Here is a 20,949-nt window from a genome sequence, read left to right as displayed (position 1 = left end):
GGTCTAGCGGAACCGCTCGGAAACAGTCTGGCGTCGCCTGACCGAGAGCAGGGCGCAGAGCCCCTCCTTGGACGTGCACGTCTGGGCCTGACAAGCGCCCACACGTCTGGAGGAGGAGGCTGTGGAGAAAACTCAGGGCAGCCTTATTCCTAATGGCAGGAAACTACAACCAAGTCCAGGAGTTCCTGTCATGGCTCAGCAGTTAATGAATCCAACTAGGAACCGTGAGGTTGCGGGTTCAATCCCTGGCCTCGCTCCGTGGGCTGAGGATCTGGCGTTGCCGTGAGCTGTGGTGTAGGTCAAAGACACAGCTCGGATCCCGCGTTGCTGTGGCTGTGGTGTAGACTGGCAGCTACAGCTCCGATTCGACCCCTAGCCTGGGAACCTCCATGTGCCTCGGGTGTGGCCCTAAAAAGACAAAAAAAAAAAAGAAAAAAAGAAAGAAACCAGTCCAAGCACACCGATGAGCAGCTGTGGGGCAGCCACGCCCCGGGTCCCACAGCCACCACGACCTCTGTGAACCCCCAGCCGACACCAAAGGGCTCCCACCCCCTGGCGAAGGCCGAAAACAGCTAAACCCAAGAGCAGAGTGTGCAGGGAAACCTCAGCGAGCAAGAACCCCAGGAAAACAGAAAGGGGGGGGGCGACGCACCCCTTCCCACACAGAGCTGCCGGGACCCCACTCGGACCTCAGCATCACTTCCCAGCGAACCCACCTTCTGGCAAGAGTCTGGTCTGCCTAAGGGGCTGCTGAGCCTCCTTTCAGACGGGGACCTGGCGGGGAGGCAGGGAGCACAGCCCCAGGCCCACCAGGGCCTCCTGCTGCTCGTCCCCCCCCTCGCCCCCCCTCCCCCTGCATCCTTTCCTCACACCCACCCACCCAGCCATCGCCGCCGGCCTTTAAAGGCAAGTTGCTGTGAATGTTTTCCAAGTCCTTTCCTAATGCAGAACGGCACACTTCCTTTTCGCACAGGAGTCTTGTTGATTTGGGTGCTTCACTTACAGCATCAGCATCAGCTTCACTTACACGTTAGAGGTGACTGGCGTACCTCTAACCCTGTTTTGCCCACGAGCTGTGTGATTCTGAGAATTTTCGCAGACGGAGAAGTTTGCTCAAGAATGCATATGTACGTCAGCAGAAGTGCCTGGTAATTTGAAGAAAAAGCTGAAGGGATGCTCGGAAAGGCCTTTTCTTCCTCATGGAAACCCTCCCGCCTGAGCCCTGGTGCCTTCCCGGTTCTGTGGCATCCACGCCCACCTCTCCTGCCTCAGGGCTGCGCTCCCAGCACAGCAGGGCCTTCCGCAGCCGCAAACATGCTCCTGGACCTGCAGCTGCTGCCTGATCGCACAGACGCACCCGGCCCTGGATCTGGCTGCAGGGATCTCCGTATCCTTGGTACCAAACCAAGTCAGACACACCTACGTGCCGTGCTTACAGTCAGAAGGCCTGGCTCCACCACTTGGCAGCCAATGAATGGGCTTTCAGCAAACTGACAGAACCTCTCCTGGGCCTCAGTGTCCTGAGAGGGAAAGAACTGCAGAGAAAAGAGGAAACCGACATACAATGTGCTTGGTGCAGTTCACAAGAAAATGTGCCTCCCACGCACGAACAAGTTCAACTCCAGTGCCCTGGGATGTGCTAAGCCCAAGGGAGAAGCAGTACACACTTCTGTGCCCAAGGAAAGGGCACAGAGTGGGGCCATCGCTAAAAAGAGCGTTAAGGACTATTCTTTTCAATAATAATAATGAAAAACAGCAGCAAATCTCAATTCAAAAATTGTTAAGGATATCAGCCATAAAAAAGAACAAAATAATGCCGTTTCCAGCAACACAGATGGACCCAGAGATTCTCCTACAAAGTTAGCGAAGAAGAATATCATACAATACCACTGTACGTACCATCTAAAAAATGACACGAATGAACTTACAAAACAGAAGCGCACTCTCAGACAGAAAACAAGCCTACGGGTACAAAAGGGGGCGGCGAGGGGTGCGGGATCAATCGGGAGTCTGGGGTTGGCGTCTACACACTGCCAGATGTGACACAGGTAAACCACAGGGCCTGCCACGTCACACACTGTCTCGCAACAACTGCACTGAAAACAACCTGAAAATACTTCGAAATAAAAACATCATCAAGGGAGTTCCCGTCGTGGCGCAGTGGTTAACGAATCCGACTAGGAACCATGAGGTTGCGGGTTCGGTCCCTGCCCCTGCTCAGTGGGTTAACAATCCGGCGTTGCCCTGAGCTGTGGTGTAGGTTGCAGACGCGGCTCGGATCCTGCGTTGCTGTGGCTCTGGCGTAGGCCGGTGGCCACAGCTCCGATTCGACCCCTAGCCTGGGAACCTCCATATGCCACGGGAGGGGCCCGAGAAATGGCAAAAAGACAAAAAAAAAAAAAAACATCATCAAGGACCTGAACAGGAGCTCCCGTGGCGGCACAGTGGAAACGAATCCGACTGGGAACCATGAGGTTGCGGATTCCACCCCTGGCCTCGCTCAGTGGGTTAAGGATCTGGCGTTGCCGTGAGCTGTGGGGCAGGTCGCAGACAAGGCTCGGATCTGGTGTCGCTGTGGCTGTGTAGGCCTGTGGCCACAGCTCCAATTAGACCCCTAGCCTGGGAACCTCCATATGCCACGGGTACGGCCCTAAAAGGACAAAAAGACAAAAAAAAAAAAAGGGACCTGAACAGAAAAAAATGGCCAAAAACCCATGAAAAGACGTCCAACATAAACTAATCATTAGGGAAATGCAAATAAAAACAAGACACCACCTCCCATTTCTGTGATGGCTCTTCTTCTTTTTTCAATGCCCGCGTCCGTGCCACATGGAAGTTCCTGGGCAGGGACTGAATCTGCACTTCCACAGCAACCCAAGCCACTGCAGTTGGATTCTTAAGCCTCTATGCCGTGGCAGGAATTCCATGATGGCTATTATTTTAAAAAATTAAAAACCGCAAGCATTGATAAAAATGTCAAGAAAGTGGAACCCTTGTGCACTGTTGGTGGAAATACACAACGCCACAGCTACTTGGAAAAGTTTAGCAATTTCTCAAAAAGTTAAATATAGGAGTTCCCATTGTGGCTCAGCAGAAATGAACCCAACTAGTATCCACAAGAATGCAGGATCGATCCTTGGCCTTGCTCAGTGGGTTAAGGATCTGGTGTTGCCGTGAGCGGCAGTGGACGTGGCAGACGTGGCTCAGATCCTGCATTGCTGTGGCTGTGGTGTAGGCCGGCAGCTGCAGCTCCGACTCAATCCCTAGCCTGGGAACTTCCATATGCCATGGGTGCAGCCCTGAAAAAAAAAGCAAAAAAAAAAAATTAAACATAGAATTACTATGTGACCCATCAATTGTTCCTAGACACATAGCCCAAAAAATTGAAGGCAGGGACTTAAATACTCGCACCCTAGGGAGTTCCCGTCGTGGCGCAGTGGTTAACGAATCCGACTAGGAACCATGAGGTTGCGGGTTCGGTCCCTGCCCTTGCTCAGTGGGTTAACGATCCGGCGTTGCCCTGAGCTGTGGTGTAGGTTGCAGACGCGGCTCGGATCCTGCATTGCTGTGGCTCTGGAGTAGGCTGGTGGCTACAGCTCCGATTCGACCCCTAGCCTGGGAACCTCCATATGCCGAGGGAGCGGCCCAAGAGAAGGCAAAAAAGACAAAAAAAAATACTCGCACCCTAATATTCTTAAAGGCATTATGCACAATCACCAAAAGGAAAAAAACCGCCATTCACAAATGTCCATCAACATATGAACAGATAAATAAAATATGCTGTGTACATACAACGGAATAATATCATTCAGCCATAAGAAGCCACGAGCGTTGATAGACGCTACCACATGGAGGTTCCGTGAAGACACTGCGCTAAGGGATGTAAGCCAGACCCAAAAGAACACAAGTTGCATGACTCCCCTGAAAGGAGCTCCCTGGAGTCATAAACTCACACAGGCGGAAAGTACAAAGGTGGGTTCCTGGGCTGGAGGGAGGGATAGGAGTTATTTCTAATGCGGCCAGAGCTCCTACTCAGGATGAACAACAAGTTCTGGAAGTGGGCGGTGGTGACATTTGCACAATATTGCGGGTGTGGTTAAGGCCTCTAAACTGCACACTTAAAATGCTCGAAACGGTAAATACCAGATTATGCATGTTTCACCACACACAAAAAACATGAACAAAGAAAAGTCTCAGTCGACATACCTGCAGAATTTGGTTATTCTTCTCCTGAAGCTGCAGAGACAAAGACTCTTTCTCTTTTTGGTACAGAGACTGTGCCTGTTCATGCTCAAGTTTGTGTATCACTTCTTTTTCATGAAAAGCAGCTTTCTCTTCACTTTCAAGTTCACCCTGCACAAAAGTACATTACAGACAACAAAGAATGCCATTAAGCTATAGAATTATCTTTGCTCCATTTCATTCAACAAATGTTTATTGAGGCTGTACTCTGTGCCAAGAGCAATGATCAAAAAAGCCAAGGCCAAAACCCAGAAAACATGTGTTCAGGAGCTCCCGTCATGGCTCAGCAATAACAAACCCAACTAGTGGCCACGAGGACATAGGTTTGATCCCTGACCTCGCCCAGTGGGTTAAGGATCTGGCGTTGCCATGAGCTGTAGTGTAGGTCACAGACAGCTCAGATCTGGTATTGCTGTGGCCGTGGTGTAGGCCAGCTCCAATTCAACCCCCAGCCTGGGAACTTCCTTTTGCCACAAGTGTGGCCCTAAAAAGCAAAAAAAGACAGAAATAAAATTGTTCAGATGTGCTTATCATATAGATATAAAAGAAACAGCTTGCTACCTCTCCCAAGGGTCACATTAAGAAACTCTCCATCATCAGGGTATCATGACGTCAAATTCAAGATGTTGAGAAACCTAAGTTTCTCCGGCTTTAAATGGTGAAAGCTGTTCTTCCTAAATATTAAAAAATATTTTAGGAGTTCCTGTCGTGGCTCAGTGGTTAACGAACCCAACTAGCATCCATGAGGACGCGGGTTTGATCCCTGGCCTCGCTCAGTGGGTTAAGGATCTGGCACTACTGTGAGCTGGTGTAGGTCGCAGATGCAGCTCAGATCCCACGTTGCTGTGGTTGTGGCGTAGGCCAGCAGCTACAGCTCCGATTCAACCCCTAGCCTGGGAACTTCCATATGCCATAGGTGCATTCCTAAAAAGACGAAGACCAAGGAAAAAAAAAATTGAATAATGTTCACCTAGTGAGTTAAAATATATTAACAAAGTAGGCTTTAAAAACAAAAAACACAGACCTAACACTTCCAGAACAGCAAAAATAAGAACCTCCAAAAATCCTCTATGAAAGAAGTAAGAAAGTTGGCCAAAACTGTCAAAAATCAACTTTTTCAGACCTCTGGAAATTAAAGAGTTTATTAAAAGCAAAGGCTGAGGAGATCCTGTTGTGCTCAGTGGTTAACGAATCCGACTAGGAACCATGAGGTTGCGGGTTCGGTCCCTGCCCTTGCTCAGTGGGTTAACGATCTGGCATTGCCGTGAGCTGTGGTGTAGGTTGCAGATGTGGTTTGGATCCTGTGTTGCTACGGCTCTGGTGTAGGCTGGCAGCTACAGCTCCGATTAGACCCCTAGCCTGGGAACTTCCATATGCCACAGGAGCAGCCCAAGAAATGGCCAAAAGACAGAAAAAATTTAAAAAATAAACTAAAAACAAAGGCTGAGTTTCCATCAGAACAGGAAGCTTTGGAGTGTTTGAACCTGCCCTAATCCCATCACTCCAAGGTCTGAGATAGCTTTGAAAATGCAGCTCAGCAGCTACAGAGGAAGGAGGAGGGAAAGAATGGGTTTGCGGCTCCCCCAAAGCACTATCACCAATTGTCACTAACTGATCTGTCTGGCAGCTCATTGAAAAGCTCCATTCTCAAAGCTGGTCTTTATTTGATCTAATGCAGAGCTCACCTAGACAGTCCTATACCCAAGCCATTTGTTAAAAACAATCAGCAGCAACTGTTTAACATCCCAGTGGCCTGTGACAGTGATAACAACCAGAGCTAATAAGAGGCTGACCAAAAAACTTAAAAGGAAATGAAACCTAAGGCAAAGGTGTAAACTGTTCTGCCAGAGTATTGACCGACATGCCCCCACCAGAGCCCCTCAACAAAGAGAATTATAAAATGAAACCAAATGGATATTCTGAAGCTGAAAAACACAAGTACTGAAATGAAAATTTCACTAGAGGGGCTCAACAGCAGATTCAAGTGGGTGGAAGAATCAGGAAACATGAAGACAGGTCAAAAGAGATAATTCAGTCTGGGAAACAAACAAACAAAAGCTGTAATTAAAAGATCTGGAATCTAATACATGGCACAAGTGAACCTTTCCACAGAACAGAAAATCATGGACATTGAAGAACAGACTTGTGGTTGCCAGGGGGGAGGGGGGAGGGCGAGGGACTGGGAATTTGGGGTTAATAGAATGCAAACTATCGCCTTTGGAAAGGATAAGCAATGAGATCCTGCTGTGTAGCACTGGGAACTCTATCTAGTCCCTTATGATGGAGCCTGGTCATGTGAGGAAAAAGAATGTATATATGTGTGTGTGGCTGGACCACCTTGCTGCACAGCAGAAAACTGACAGAACACTGTAAACCAGCTATGATGGAAAAAATAAAAACCATTATAAATGAAAAAAAAAAAAACCCTACAGAAAAACTATCATGAGAAATGGTATTGAAAGCTCATTCCTCCTGCAAACACCCTGCCGTGAAAATAGGCTCCTTAAAGGAGGACGAGGCTCGCTTGACGTGGCCGCTGCTGACTCACCAAAGCAAGGCAGTGAACAGGACTCGGACGTGCTCAGATTTAGCCCAACAACAGAACAGAGCAGAGCAGAGCAGAACAGAAGATGGGGCTGCACAGTGTGGGTCCACTCACAGGCGCTTTTTTTCCCAGAGTAAATACCAGAGACGCACACCGTCTGTGCTTGGCCGAACCCGTTGAAGCCGAGGAAGGGCAGATCCGAGTAACTACACGTCCTGAGGGTCGTCTGCAAACTACTGTTGGCTTTTCAACTGTGCAGAGGGTCAGCGCCCCTAATTAGACATTGTTCAGGGTCAGATGTATTTGATGGTAATTTCTTCGAAGAAATTGCATACTAACTAGTTAAATATAAAAATGAAAAAAGGGAGTTCCCGTCGTGGCGCAGTGGTTAACGAATCCGACTAGAAACCATGAGGTTGCGGGATCGGTCCCTGCCCTTGCTCAGTGGGTTAAGGATCCGGCGTTGCCGTCAGCTGTGGTGTAGGTCGCAGATGCAGCTCAGATCCCGCGTTGCTGTGGCTCTGGTGTAGGCCGGCGGCTACAGCTCCGATTCGACCCCTGGCCTGGGAACCTCCATATACCGCGGGAGCGGCCCAAGAAATGGCAAAAAGACCAAAAAAAGAAAAAGAAAAAAGTTGCCTAGAAAAATCTGTTTCTAAGACAACGAGAGTGTCTTAATTTCACATCAAAATTAATTTAGAATAAAATTTTGTTATTTATTTTGCACAAGAGAAAGGACAGCAATAAAATAGGTCACTCTTTGTCCCCGTATCCTCGAATGTGCCATCGGTGGCTCCAGCAGTGCCTCCGCCAGACACTTGAGCTCAGCCTCCTCTTCCAGCTGCACCAGGAGAGCGGAGCGCTGGGCCTCAAGCTCCGCAGGAGCCGGGTGCCCTGCGTGCGGGGAGTCAGCAGGACCTGTGCTGCCCTGGAGGCTCATGCGGAGCCGCCCGTTTTCACTGTGCCAACACACAGGTGCTCACTGAAACTTCGAGTCACTCTCGCAGACGCTGGCTTCTCGCCTCCGTCACAACCATCAGACGTCAGGGCTTGCAAGCACAACACCTGAATTACACTTTCAGGTTCTGGAGCTCCTCTCTGAGTTAACACAGATCACAGTTGTTTATGAACGTACTCTCCTGAAAGAGATTTAATTTCGATCCTTTAAAAGGAAGGATTCAGGTGCAGCTTCAAGTTAGGACACACAACAGTTTCCTAAGCCCCTAAACTGTCTCATTTACACGACAACCAGCTCCAGGAAGGGCAGGCTTGATCCAGCTGGTTCACAGCTAGGAAGGATGCTGCAGCCCTGACAGAAACCAGGTTTGACCAGAGATGCGGGCTCCCTGTGTACAACCCCAAAATGCTGGCGAACCAGAACAAAGCCCTGAACCTGAATGCCAACGGGCACCGGAGACCAGCAGAGCAAGGCCCCGAGACAGGAGGACAAGCCCCGCTCCCTACCCCCACAAACAGACTCCATGTGAAATACTTCTACCCATGGTGGAGGACACTGGGGAAACGAGAACAGGCCAACCCCCCCCCCCCAACGCACAGGTAAGCACGAGTCTCGGTGGACGGCTGCAGCCGCCAGGTCCTGATGGCAAACCTGTGCGAACTTCTGTGTGAGGTCAAGGCCAGAGTCCAAGAGCACCCCACACCCCCTCGCCCGAGTCCCGGCGGCCTGCACCCTGCACCGCACAGGCAAGAGAACTGCCCTTGGGCTCAGGCTGCCTCTTTCTGGCCATGTGGTCCTTCCGGGCCTCAGGGTGCATTCCACACGGAACCCTGTCTGGGAAAGGGGAACAAAGAGCCAGGACACCTGGGCCAAGCGCCTTCTGCGTCTGCCCCATGGAGAACCCCACGGGCCCCCAATACGGAGCTGCACCTGCTAATGACAGCCAGGAGCTAAGCACATGACGCATTTCTTAACCCTTACTTTGCTTTAGGATGGGTTTTGTTTTGGTTTTTGTTTTTGTTTTGGCATTTTATGGCCGCACCTTCGGCCTGTGGAGGTTCCCAGGCTAGGGGTCCAATCGGAGCCACAGCTGCCAGCCAACACCACAGCCCACAGCCGCAGCAACGCAGGATCTGAGCCGCATCTGCATCCTACACCACAGCTCCTGGCAACACCAGACCCTTAACTCACTGAGTGAGGCCAGGGATCGAACCCACATCCTCACGGATCCTAGTGGGCCTCATGACCGCGGGGTTACAACAGGAACTCCCCAGGAAGGTTTTAAGGCAGCTGACAGAGACGCGCCAAGCACGGCGAGACGGCGGCCCCGGCTCCAGCCCCGGGACCTGGAAGCCTGCACCACAGGCCAGAGGATCGTCCCCGGACACCGCTCGGCCGGACCAGATGGGCTCCCAGGGGTTTCCACACGGCACACCCGCCTGAGACCGCCTCCCAGACAATCACCTGCGTCAGCCTGAGCAAACGCTGTTTAATTTGCCATGTTCTACATGGGAAAGCCGATGATGAAAAAAGATGGTTTTTAACAGTTATTCCCAGGTTTTCCTAGAATTTTACAAAATTACGTGGGAAACGTCAAATATATTTTAATCACTAAGAAAACATAACAGCCGAGTTCCCTTGTGGAACAGTGGGTTAAGGAGCCACTGTTGTCACTGCAGCATCTTGGGCCACTACTGCACTGCAGGCTGGATTCCTGGCCCAGGAATTTCCTCGAGCCACAGGTGAGGCAAAAAAAAAGAAAGAAAGAAAGAAAGAAAGAAAGAAAGACAGACAGACAGACACGTAATAGATATTCCCAAAGAAGAAAAAATAAGCAGCACTGCACAAAAAATACCAAGGTAGTAACATGAATAAATTCAAGTGATAATGAATTAAAGACATTCAAATTATTTCTAAAACAACCACAAGTTCTCTTAATATTTTCAAAAGTCATATGAACAGATTTTTTTCCCCCGAGAAAAGAGGGCCTGGCCCATCGACAGCGGTCCTGCTGCTGCTCCTGTCCTTCCACCGCTCGGTGTGACCAAGACAAGGGCCTTCTCTCCACGCAGTGCTCATCTCCGTCCGCAGAGACTTCTCTCGCAACCACACGCCGAAGGGAAGCGACCTGGGGAGCAATCAAATTGCCCCCCAGCGCATGTGCATGACTCTTCTGACAAGCGGCGCTGCTTTTCAAACAGGTGCAAAGATATTTGTGGCCCAAACAAAACATGCTCACAGAGGAAGAACAGCACGTCCCCACTATTTTGGGGACAATGACCAGGCCATCCTAGGGAACGCCCAGGCTTTGGGGACATCTGTCTGCAAGTAAAGTCTGAGCGAACACTGCAGGGAGAATATGCCACCACCCAGAATATTCTCACCAAGGCCCGGACCTGAATCCCGTTCCCTGCAAGGCTGGCAACACACCGCAGGGAATAAAGCAGCGGTATGAACCAACGCCACAGGAAGCGTGAAACACCCCGTGCCCGTCAGGCCCCGTGCGGGTCTGGATCTGATCCTCTTCCATGCACCGGAAGGGACACGAACTGGGGCGGGTGGGCGACGAAACCCAGGGAGCCCCGTCAGTCCTGCAGGTCAGCCCGGGGCGCGGTCGCAGCACCCTGGGGCGGGTGCCTGGGGCCGCCTGGTGCCGGCGGCAGGCAGACCCCGAGGTTCCCTGGACGGCTCTGCTTCTGTGTGTGCTGAAACTTTCTCCAACAAAGAGCTAAAGTACGGGGAGAAGCAGCACGTCCCACCTCCCCGCAGCCCCTTGAGGCCAGCCAGACACGGCAGGTCCTCGGACGTCACGTCAGCAGCACCTGAACCCCCCCTGCAACCAGAACAACACCCCCGAGGTGCTCTGGGCGCGCGGAGGGTCCACACAGAAGACCAAACCTGCCGCGCCCAAGGGCGCCATGGTCCCTGTGTCGCCGACAGGCCCCGGGGGAGGGGGGGGGGGCGGGGCGGAGTCCGGCTCCCCAGAGAAGGGACAGAAACGAAGCACAGATGCCTGGGCGGCGCCGGGGACAAGAGGACAGGCGCCCACGCGCGTCGCTCCACAGCCAGGCGCGGGGCCGGAGCCCGTGTGCCCAAGGCAGGGCGATGGGACCCCCAGCCCCGGCCCCCGGACCGAGGGGCCGCCGTAGGGTCCGCCTTGCGATGCCCCTGGGGCCAGGCACCCAGAGGCCAGCGCCCCGGCTGCGAGCCTCTCACAAGGGCCGCGTGGACGGCAGAGGGGCGGCCAGGCCCGTGTCCGCCCTGCACCTGCCGTGAGGGCCCCGCAGTACTGGATTCTACGGGCGGAGGGACGCCGAGGACACCAAGGGCACACAGGACACTGAGGAGACACTGGGGGGACGAAGGGGACTCTGAGGGAACACTGAGGGAGCTCCGTGCTCTGTAACAAAAGCCGAGTGACAGGCGAGGACGCCGCGAAGAGAAGACGCTCTGTGGGCGTCATCAGTGACAGTGCGAGTCTGGCCTCCGCCGGGTCTCAGCGGGGGCTTCTTGGAACCACCTGAGCCCCGTCCTCTCACCTCTGCCCATGCGGGAAACCTGCTCAGAGCAACCTGGGTCCAAGGAGCAGAGCAGAGGAAACTGCCGACGCCCCGTCATTCCAGCAGGACGGAGGCACACGGCTTGTCTACACCTCCCTTTACCACTGTCGGCTCCTCCACTTCTTCCGGGACCCTCCATGTGAAGAAACAGTTTAGACACTAACTTCAGGAGGTCCCTGGTGGCTCAAGGATCTGGCATTGTCACTGCTGTGGCTCTGGTTATTACAGCTCTGGCGCAGGTTTCATCCCTGTTCTAGGAACTTCTCTACACCACGGTGGTGGCCAAAAAAATGAAAATAAAAAATTTAAAAAGTACTGGAGCTCCTGTTGTAGCTCAGTGGTAACAAACCCGACTAGGAACCATGAGGATGCAGGTTCAATCCCTGACCTCATTCAGTGGGTTAGGGATCCAGCGTTGTTCAGAGCGGGTGCAGGCAGGGTGTCTGAGAAATGGGGAGGCAGCAGGTGTCAGCACCATGAAAACAAGAAAGACAGGACGTGGGAGCCAGGGCACTGGGTGGAGCCTGTGGAGGGCTGTGCCCCCCTCTGCTGGACCACGGGCCTTGGCGCAGCCCGGTCCTGCAGAGCCTGCTGCTGCACCTTGGCCACGTGCACATCCAAGCTCCTGCAGGGCTGCTTGGTGCTGCTGCTCCAAGGCAGGACCTCCGCCTGCGCCCTGCCCTCCTCCAGCGGGTGTCTCCACCCCTGCAGGGCTGCGGCCGGCCCCTCCTGCCCAGAGCTCGTGCGCAGGGCACTGCACACACAAGCCTCCACCCCGCCCCCTACCCACGCCTCCCGCCTGCACAGTGACAAACACTCCACAGCCTCCCATCGGTGGATTCACACTCATAAATTCGGCCGTGGTGTAAACCAGAGTTTCCACATGTAGAAGATACATGCCTCTCTCCCTTGACAGCTTCCAGAACCTCACTTTCCTTAAACCACACAAACCAAGAACCGAGTTTAACTGCACTAGAGGCTGGGAATGAGCCCCCTTCTCCAGGGCGTCCGTCTGCGTGGGAGGAAAGTGAAGACGACAACCGGGGCTCACACAGCCCTGCCAGCCGGGCGCCTCCCACGGCATCAGAGAGCCCTGCAAGTTCCCGCGGCTCGATGTGCTCCCAGGGAGGAGCCCGCGAAGGGACAGCCCAGCACCTGCCTGGGACCCCCTTCGCAAGGACGGGCCAGAGGTTCAGGATCCCACAGGGAACGTGCTCTGCCCCCCAGAATTCCCTCAAGATCTCACCCTCGGAGCACGGGGAGCAGACAGAGCTGAAGCAGAGCACGGAGCCAGCACACCTGTCAGGGCAGGCACCTGGCCCTTCCGCCCTTAGACAAGCAGGCGCACGACACGCTAACTTCCAGAGCAGACTCCCAGGAGCACAGGACCGAGCCCTCCCAGGAACAGCTCATCACCCGCGTCCCAGGAGCAAAGGACCGCCTTGAGCTGTGCCCCCGCGAGCCTGGGACTTTCTCCTTGGGAGCCAGAGCATCTGCTTCTTCAATATGGGACCAAGTGGGAGGGGTCAGAACAGCGGTTCTGAATCGTATCGCGGCGGCCGCTCATCCCTGAGCGCCCAGCATGCACGCCCGGCCCGGCCCAAGGCCCAGGGCCGCCCATCCCACACCAACTTCCCGCTATGGGACGAAGCTCTGGCCAAACAGACGTGTCCTGTTCAGGACACACAGGCACCATGCGCCTGCAGGTGAGGAGAGGCGGGCACCAGCCGGGGCCATGGGGCCTTCTCCAGAAACTCCCTTTCATACTAACCTAAGCGCACCTGCCAGGGGACGAGGGAAGAAAGGGGAGACGGAGGAAGGGTGGGGGGAGCAGGGCAAGCCCCTGCCAGCTCACGGGGGAGGTGACCACGTGCACAGGCCGCGTTTCCCAGGACCGAGAGCCAAAGCCTCGGAACAAACCACCCGTAGGCTCCCTGTGGTTCACGCACCTCCCCAGGAAACCTGGGGCTCCGGCGGGTGGGAGAGCGTGAGACACGCACGGACGTGCAGCTGACGCCTGCGGGGACAGGGGACCCCAGGCCGGGGAAGCACCTCACCTGGCAAGCCCCAGGCAGCTCGGGACCATCCCCTGCGCACGGAGGCTCTTCGTCCCGCTCCAGCTTCAGCTTCTTGAATACCCGCGTCAGGACCTCGCGGGGAGACGCGTCCTCCCGCAGCTGCTCCTCCAGCTCCGCACGCAGAAGCTGCAGGGCCCGCCTGTGCCTGCCCTGCAAGGCCTGCACCTCAGACAGGTGACGGGCCGCCAGAGAGTCCAGGTGAGACGCGTGGCTGGTCTCCAGAGCACCGACGGCAGCCGCGTGCTCCGCCTGCAGCTCAGCCGCCCGGGCCTCGGAGAGAGCCCACTGCTCGCGCTCGAGGGACGCCTTCAGCTCCTGCATCTGGGCCTGGTGCCTGGCCTCCAGCTCCGCCGTCACGGACAGGACCTGCTGCTGGTGCTGCTCCTGCAGCAGCTGGAGCTGGCGGGCCTGCGTCTCCCGGGCCTCCCGCAGGACGGCATCTTGCTCGGCAGCCAATCTCGCTGTGACTGCTCGGCGTTCTCCTAAAAGCCTGAGACGACAAGCCACGTGAGCAGAGGGCAGCTCCCACCGACACTTTCCCACAGAGACTCCACTTCCACCGGGGACGGAGCCGGCCTTCGGGATCTGACCGTGTACCCCGCCCAGTGCTGCAAAGGGTCTGGGCCCTGCCGCCAGCAGTGAGCAGCCAGCAGAGGGCCCCTGAAGCCAGGTGCTCAGAGCCCAGGCGTCCCTGTTACAGACTAAAGGGCAGGACTGAGGGTGAGAAATCACACGCACACGTCCAACAGATGCCACAGGACCTTAACGGGGTAGGGGCAGGGGCAGGGGCGCAGGCAGGAGCCCCCAGGCTACAAGGAGCCCTCGAGAGACCTCAGAAGCTGCTTCGGGGAAAATCAGGGCTGTGATGCAGGGCTGCGGGCCTCGACGGCCGGCAAGAAGCAAGAGGACACCCCCTAAGTGAAGCATCAGAGCCCCAGCAGGCCAGAGTCTATGGGGCACCCATTACAGGGCAGCGCCAACATGGGCGTGTCCAGGTGAACGACGAAAGCTGGGACGCCAAACGCCGTGAAAGCCTTCGTGCCCCTCAGCCAACATGGGAGGGCGCCAAGGCCTCCGCGTGTGCACATCGCGCCTGCATCCCTCGGTACACAGGTGGGTCGGGAAGACCCCAGAGCAGAAGCTCGTGCACCTGCCTCAGAGGCCGGGGAACAGCTGACACAGGAGGTGGGACCAACACCCCGGTCTCTGCAGCCCAGGTCTGCCAAGGGGCTGCAAACCCAAACCCCATCTAAATCTACTTAAGACCTTAGAGTGTCATGTATAACAGCTTAGAACAAACCACCTTCTAACCTATGAGACCTCATGGACATTACATTCAAAGAAAATCAGAATACACATTCTTTCAAGTGCACATGGGACAGTCTCAAGGATTGACCACATACTGGGGCACGAAACTAACCTCAACAAATTTAAGAGTACAGAAATCATTTCGAGTATCTTTTGTGACCATGAAACTAGAAATCAACCACAGGAAAGGAAATGAGAAAAAACTGACCACATGGAGACTAAATGATACGCTATTAAAAAATCAATGGGTCAACGAGGAAATTAAAAGGGAAATTAAAAAATACTTTGAGACGAATGATAAAGAAAACACAACCATTCAAAATCTATGGGAAGCCTCAAAGCAGTGCTCAGAGGGAAGTTCATAGCTATCCAGGCCTTCCTCAAAAAAAAACTCAAATCAACAACTTAACCTACCACCTAAGAGAATTAGAAAAAGAATTAACAAAATCTAAAGTCAGCAGAAGGAAGGAAATCATAAAGATCAGACAGACTATCAATAAAATAGAAAAAAAAATCAATAAAACCAAGAGCTGGGTTTTTTTAATTTTTTTTTTTTTTTTGCATTTTCTTGGGCCGTTCCCGTGGCATATGGAGGTTCCCAGGCTAGGGGTCGAATTGGAGCTGTAGCCACCAGTCTACGCCAGAGCCACAGCAACGCGGGATCCAAGCCGCGTCTGCAACCTACACCACAGCGGCAACACCGGATCGTTAACCCACTGAGCAAGGGCAGGGATCGAACCCGCAACCTCATGGTTCCTAGTCGGGTTCGTTAACCACTACGCCACCAAGGGAACTCCTTGAGCTGATTTTTTGAAAGGGTAAACACAATTGACAAAACTCCGGCCAGACTCACCAGGAAGAGGAGAGAAAACACTCAAAAGAAAAAAAAAAACAAAAAAAATGAAATGAAAAAGAAATCTCAACAGATACTGCAGAAATACAAAAAAAATAAGAGAATAAATACCATGAACAATTATATTCCCACAAATTTGACAACCTAGAAGAAATGGACAACTTTCTAGAGACATTACAGCCCGGCAAAAGTGCATCAAGAAGAAACAGATCAAATGAACAATCACTAAAAATGAAATTGAATATGTCATAAAAACACTCCCTACAAACGAAAGTCTAGGATCAGATGGCTTCACAGGTGAATTCTACCAAACATACAAAGAACTTATACCCATCCTTCTTAAAAGGCTGAAGAAGAAGGCGTTCTATGAAGCCACCATCACCCTAATCCCAAAACCAAAGATGCTACCAAAAAAGGAAAATTATGGGCCAATGTCTTTGATGAATACAGACACAAAAATTCTCAACAAAAATTTGGCCAACCAATTACAACAACATATAAAAAAGATTATACACCACGACCAAGTGGGATTCACCCCAAGTTCACAAGAATGGTTCGACATACACAAATCAATCAACATCCACCACATCAACACAAGAAAAGTCAAGAACCACACGGCCATCTCAGTAGATGTAGAGGCTTTTGACAAACTCCAACATGCCTTCATGATAAAAACTCTCACCAAAGTGGGTACAGAGGGAACACCCCTTAACACAACCAAAGCCATCTGTGGCAAACAGCTGATATACTACTCAACAGAGAAAAGCTGAAAGCCTTCCCACTGAAATCCGGACGAGACAAGGATGCCACTCTCATCACGTGTGTTCAACACGGTATTGGAAGGCCTCGCCGCAGCTAACAGACAGACAAAGGAAATAAAAGGCATCCAAAACGGAAGAGAAGAGGGACAATTGTCACTCTATGCAGATGACATGATACTATACACAGAAAACCCCAAGAACGCCACACAAAAACTATTCAAACCGATCAATGAACTCAGCAAAGCAGCAGGACACAAGACTAACCTTCAGAAATCAGTTGCATTTCTGTGTACTGACAATGAAATACTAGAAAAGGAATACAAAAATATAGTACCTTTTAAAATCACACCCCCCAAAAAATAAATCCCTGGGAATAAACCTGACCAAGGAAGTAAAAGACTCATATGCTGGGAACTATAAAACCTTAAGCAGGAAATGAAAGAGGACCCGAGGAAATGGAAAGACAGCCCATGCTCCTGGGCTGGAAGAATCAACATTGTAGAAATGGCCACACGGCCCAAAGCCACTACAGAGTCAACGCCATCTCTGTCAAACGACCCACGGCATGTCTCACAGAACTAGAACAAACAATCCAAAAATTTACACGGAACCACAAAAGACCCAGAAGTGCCGAAGCAGTCCTGAGGAACAAAAACCAAGCAGGAGGCATCTCTCTCCCAGACTTCAGGCAGTATTACAAAGCCCCAGTCATCCAGACAGTGTGGGACTGGTGCCAACACTGACAGACAGACCCACGGAACAGAATGAGAGAGCCCAGAAATAAACCCAGACACCTACGGTCAATTAATCTCCAACAAAGGAGGCAAGAGCATAAAGCGGGAAAAAGACAGTGTCTTCAGCAAATGCTGCTGGAAAAACTGGACAGCTGCATGTAAATCCATGAAACTGGAGCGCACCTTCACGCCATGCACAACAGTAAACTCAAAATGGCTTCAAGACAAGACAAGACACCATCAAACCCTGGAAGAGAACAGAGGCAAAGCCCTCTCTGACATCAACCGTACACAGGTTTTCTCAGGTCAGTCGCCCGAGGCAACAGAAAGAAAAACCCAAACAAACTGCTGGGACCTAATCAAACCGACAAGCTTTTGCACAGCAAAGGAAACCACAAAAAAATTTAAAGGAGACAACCTAAGGACTGGGAGAAAATAGTTTCAAACAATGAAACTGACGAGGGCTTAATAACCAAATTATACAAACAACGCATAGAACTCCACAGCAAAAAAACAAACCACCCAACTGAAACATGGGCAGAAGACCTGACTAGACATTTTCCAAAGAAGACATACGGACGGCCAGCCGGCACATGAAAAAATGCTCCACCTCACTCCTTATGAGACAAACGCAGATCAAAACTACAGTGAGGGGCCACCGCACACCGGTCAGAACGGCCACCACTAACAAGTCAGCCACTGGCAAGTGCCGGGGAGGGTGTGCAGAAAAGGGAACCCCCTGCACTGGCGGTGGGCAACTAAATTGGTACCGCCACTAGGGAAAACACTGCGGAGGTTCTCAGAAACTAAACAAGGAACTGCCACACGAGCCAGCACTCCCACTCCTGGGCAAGACGCACCTGGACAGAGCTTTCCTCGAAAGAGACACACGCACCCGCGTGTTCACTGCAGCTCTATTCACAACAGCCAGGACAAGGAAAGAGCCCAGTGTCCGTCAACAGATGAGTGGCTTCAGAAGACGTGGTGTATACACAACGGAATACGACCCGGCCACAAAGCAGAACAAAGTCGTGCCACTGGCAGCAACGTGGCTGCCACTAGAGACTCTCGTCCTAAGTGAGGTCAGTCAGGAAGAGAAAGACAAACACCACACGATATCACTGGTATCTGGAACCTAGCACACGGCACAGGTGACCCTTTCCACAGAAGAGCAAGCAAGCCACGGACGCGGCTGCCGAGGGGGAGGGGAGGGCGGCCTGGGCGCTTGGGGCGGCAGATGCAAACCAGCGCGTTCCGAGTGGATGAGGCCCTGCTGCACCTGCACCGCACAGGGAACTAAACCCACTCACTTACGATGCGACGTGATGGCGGGGAACGCGAGAAAAAAACGTACGTGTGTGTATGACTGGGTCACTTGGCTGCACAGCAGACACTGACAGAACATGGTAAATCAACTATAATTATAAAAAGTTTTTAAAAACCTCAGCGAATTATGTATATAGTTTAGAAAGAATGTTTGTTTAAAAAAAAAAACACCTGTTAGACGGAGTTCCCATTGTGGCAGAAACGAATCCAACTAGCATCCATGAGGACAGGGGTTCGATCCCTGGCCTCCCTCGGTGGGTTAAGGATCCGGCGTTGCCGTGAGCTGTGGTGTCGGTGGCAGACGCGGCTCGGATCCCGCGTTGCTGTGGCTCTGGTGCAGGCCGGCAGCTGCAGCTCCAACTCAACCTCTAGCCTGGGAACTTCCACATGCTGCCAAGTGCAGCCCTAAAAAGCAAAAAAAAACCAAACAAGCACGACAAAACCTGTCTGAATTTAAAATGCACGAGAGAGTTAATGAATGAACTCCATTTCCCCAAGAGAAACAAGGCTGAAGTTCTGCTACTGCAAGTGGAAACCGTGCAAAGAACACCAACGACGTGAGCACAGGAAGGACAAGGACGCCCCCCGGGACTCTGTACCCAACCCGGGCACAAGGACGTCACCCACCTGCTCTGGGCTGGCTTCGGCTGGAGGGCACTGGGCTCCTGCAGGTGGAGCGTGGCGAGCTCCCCGTCCTGGTCCGCGGGGCCCGGGCTGCCCAGCTCCCGGCCGCACCGGCTGCACCGCAGAGACTCGTCCCCCGCGAGCCCGAGCTCCAACTGCCGCAGGCGGCCCTGCTGCTCCACCAGCGAGCCCTCCAGGTCCAGGATCTGGGCCGCCTGCCGGTCCTGGAGTTGCCTCATTTCGGCTTCTCGAAGCTCAAACCTGTTGGTCAAGGACCGCTTCTCGGACTCGGCCTGTTCCCGCAGCTCAAGGAGCCTCCGAGACAACCGCTCCTCCGCCGCTCTCCCCAGCTCCTCGCAGGTCACCTGCCACGCGGCCTCTCTGTCCCCGAGGTCTCGTTTCAGGAGCTCGATCTTTTGCTCGCTGCGCCTCAGCTCCTCCTGGTGACCTTCGAGCAAGTCCCGCTTCACCTGCAGACAGCACGACCTCTCAAAGAGGGAAGCCAGTCCCGCGGAGGCTCCCGGCATCGAGGACCCAGGCCCGCTCGGAGGACAGAGCAGTTCCACGACCGGCGCTGTGCCCAACGGAGCAACGGGCCTGCGGCTCACGCCCCCGGAATAAAGGGGCAGAAATGAACGACCCCAAGACCGTCTGCCTGGCGGAACGGCCCCGCATCCCGGCTCCTGGAGCCGACGGTACCCCTGGGGCTGCGGCCGCCAGGAGCACAGACAGTCACACGCCGGGGCTCCCGCCACAGGGAAGGAGACAGCAGAGCCACCACCAGCCAGGGGACAGGGCGCCACAGGACAGCCAAACAGCATGGCGAGGCCAGGCCTCTGCACGCGCACCGTGCACGTGTCCGATGCTTCCAGGGACCCGAGCAAGAGGCTGACCTGCTGAAACCAGGCGCCCGAAGGTCCTGTGAGAAGGGAGACGGGCTGGAGAGCTGAACTTGGGCGGACGCCCTAGTTTCCAAACAGGGAAGAAGGCGGGTCAAGAGCCTCCTGGTTCTCGTCAAAAGAAGCAAAACAGGAACCTGCTGTTGTGGCTCCGCAGGTTACGAACACAACATGGTGTCTATGAGGAGGTGGGTTCGATCCCCGGCCTCGCTCAGCGGGTTAAGGATCCGGCGTTGCCATGAGCTGTGGTGCAGGCCGCACACGTGGCTCAGTTCCTGCGTTGCTGTGCCTGTGGTGTAGGCCGGCGGCTGCAGCTCCAATTGGACCCCTAGCCTGGGACCCTCCACACGCTGCAGGTGTGGCCCTAAAAGACCAAAAAGAAGAAAAGAAACCAGACAAAACCAAAACGGGCTGTGAGTTTGACCTCGGGTCCTCAATCACGCCATGAGCACTCAGGGCGGATCCTTGGTGACGGCAAAGCCTCACTCTCCTCAAACAGCGCTCCAGGGGACCAGACGGCAGGCTGGAGGCAGGACCAGGAGCAAAGGGGCACGGCCACCCAGGGACGGGCGCGGCCTGGGTGACGGATCGTCAGTGCCGAGTACTGAGAAATCCCCTCAACTTGCTCGTGGGGTCCAGAGGAGCTGCGAGCGGAGGGACGTGCGTTGGGGCCTCAGAGGAAGGGGCTTCGGGATCCCACCAGCCCAGCGCGCAGGCCAAGCCGACCCGACCCCGCAGGTGCGGGCAGACTCCAGATGCAGCCGGCCACGCAAGGAGGCATCCTGCGCCGTGGCCCAGCACAGAGATGGCGGTGCCCGGCCTGGCACTAACGCCAGATAGGTACAGCCGGCAGGTTATAAGCAACACGGACAGAAAAGAGCACATCACTGCACAAAACACAAAAGAGCGCTGCAGGGCCCACGTGAGCCCAAGAGGAGGTGGGTGTCAATACGAAGAGGCCTGAGAAAGAAAGGGGACGTCTCCTTAACAGCAAAGGGTGTGTTTCCCAGGAAGACAGAAGAACCCTACGTGTCAGCAGCCCAACCTCAGAAACTGGAGCA

The 20,949-nt window shown here is 53.6% G+C and overlaps 1 protein-coding gene across 7 annotated transcripts in view; it reads right to left on the bottom strand.

The window, feature by feature from the left end:
- Positions 1 to 20,949, bottom strand: part of PCNT (pericentrin) — a 104,877-nt gene that overhangs the window by 55,557 nt on the left and 28,371 nt on the right. For all 7 annotated transcript variants that reach the window (XM_047798573.1, XM_047798547.1, XM_047798581.1 and 4 more), the window contains exons 13-15: positions 18,993 to 19,459; positions 13,363 to 13,873; positions 4,207 to 4,353 (exon numbers count right to left, since the gene is read on the bottom strand). In XM_047798573.1, the coding sequence (XP_047654529.1) occupies positions 4,207 to 4,353; positions 13,363 to 13,873; positions 18,993 to 19,459 (1,125 nt within the window). The remainder of the gene's footprint in view (positions 1 to 4,206; positions 4,354 to 13,362; positions 13,874 to 18,992; positions 19,460 to 20,949) is intronic.

The sequence above is a fragment of the Phacochoerus africanus genome, chromosome 1, assembly GCF_016906955.1.
Source record: "Phacochoerus africanus isolate WHEZ1 chromosome 1, ROS_Pafr_v1, whole genome shotgun sequence".
Lineage (NCBI taxonomy): Eukaryota > Metazoa > Chordata > Mammalia > Artiodactyla > Suidae > Phacochoerus > Phacochoerus africanus.
Note: the sequence above shows the minus strand (reverse complement) of the source record. Positions and strands in the feature narration are given on the sequence as shown.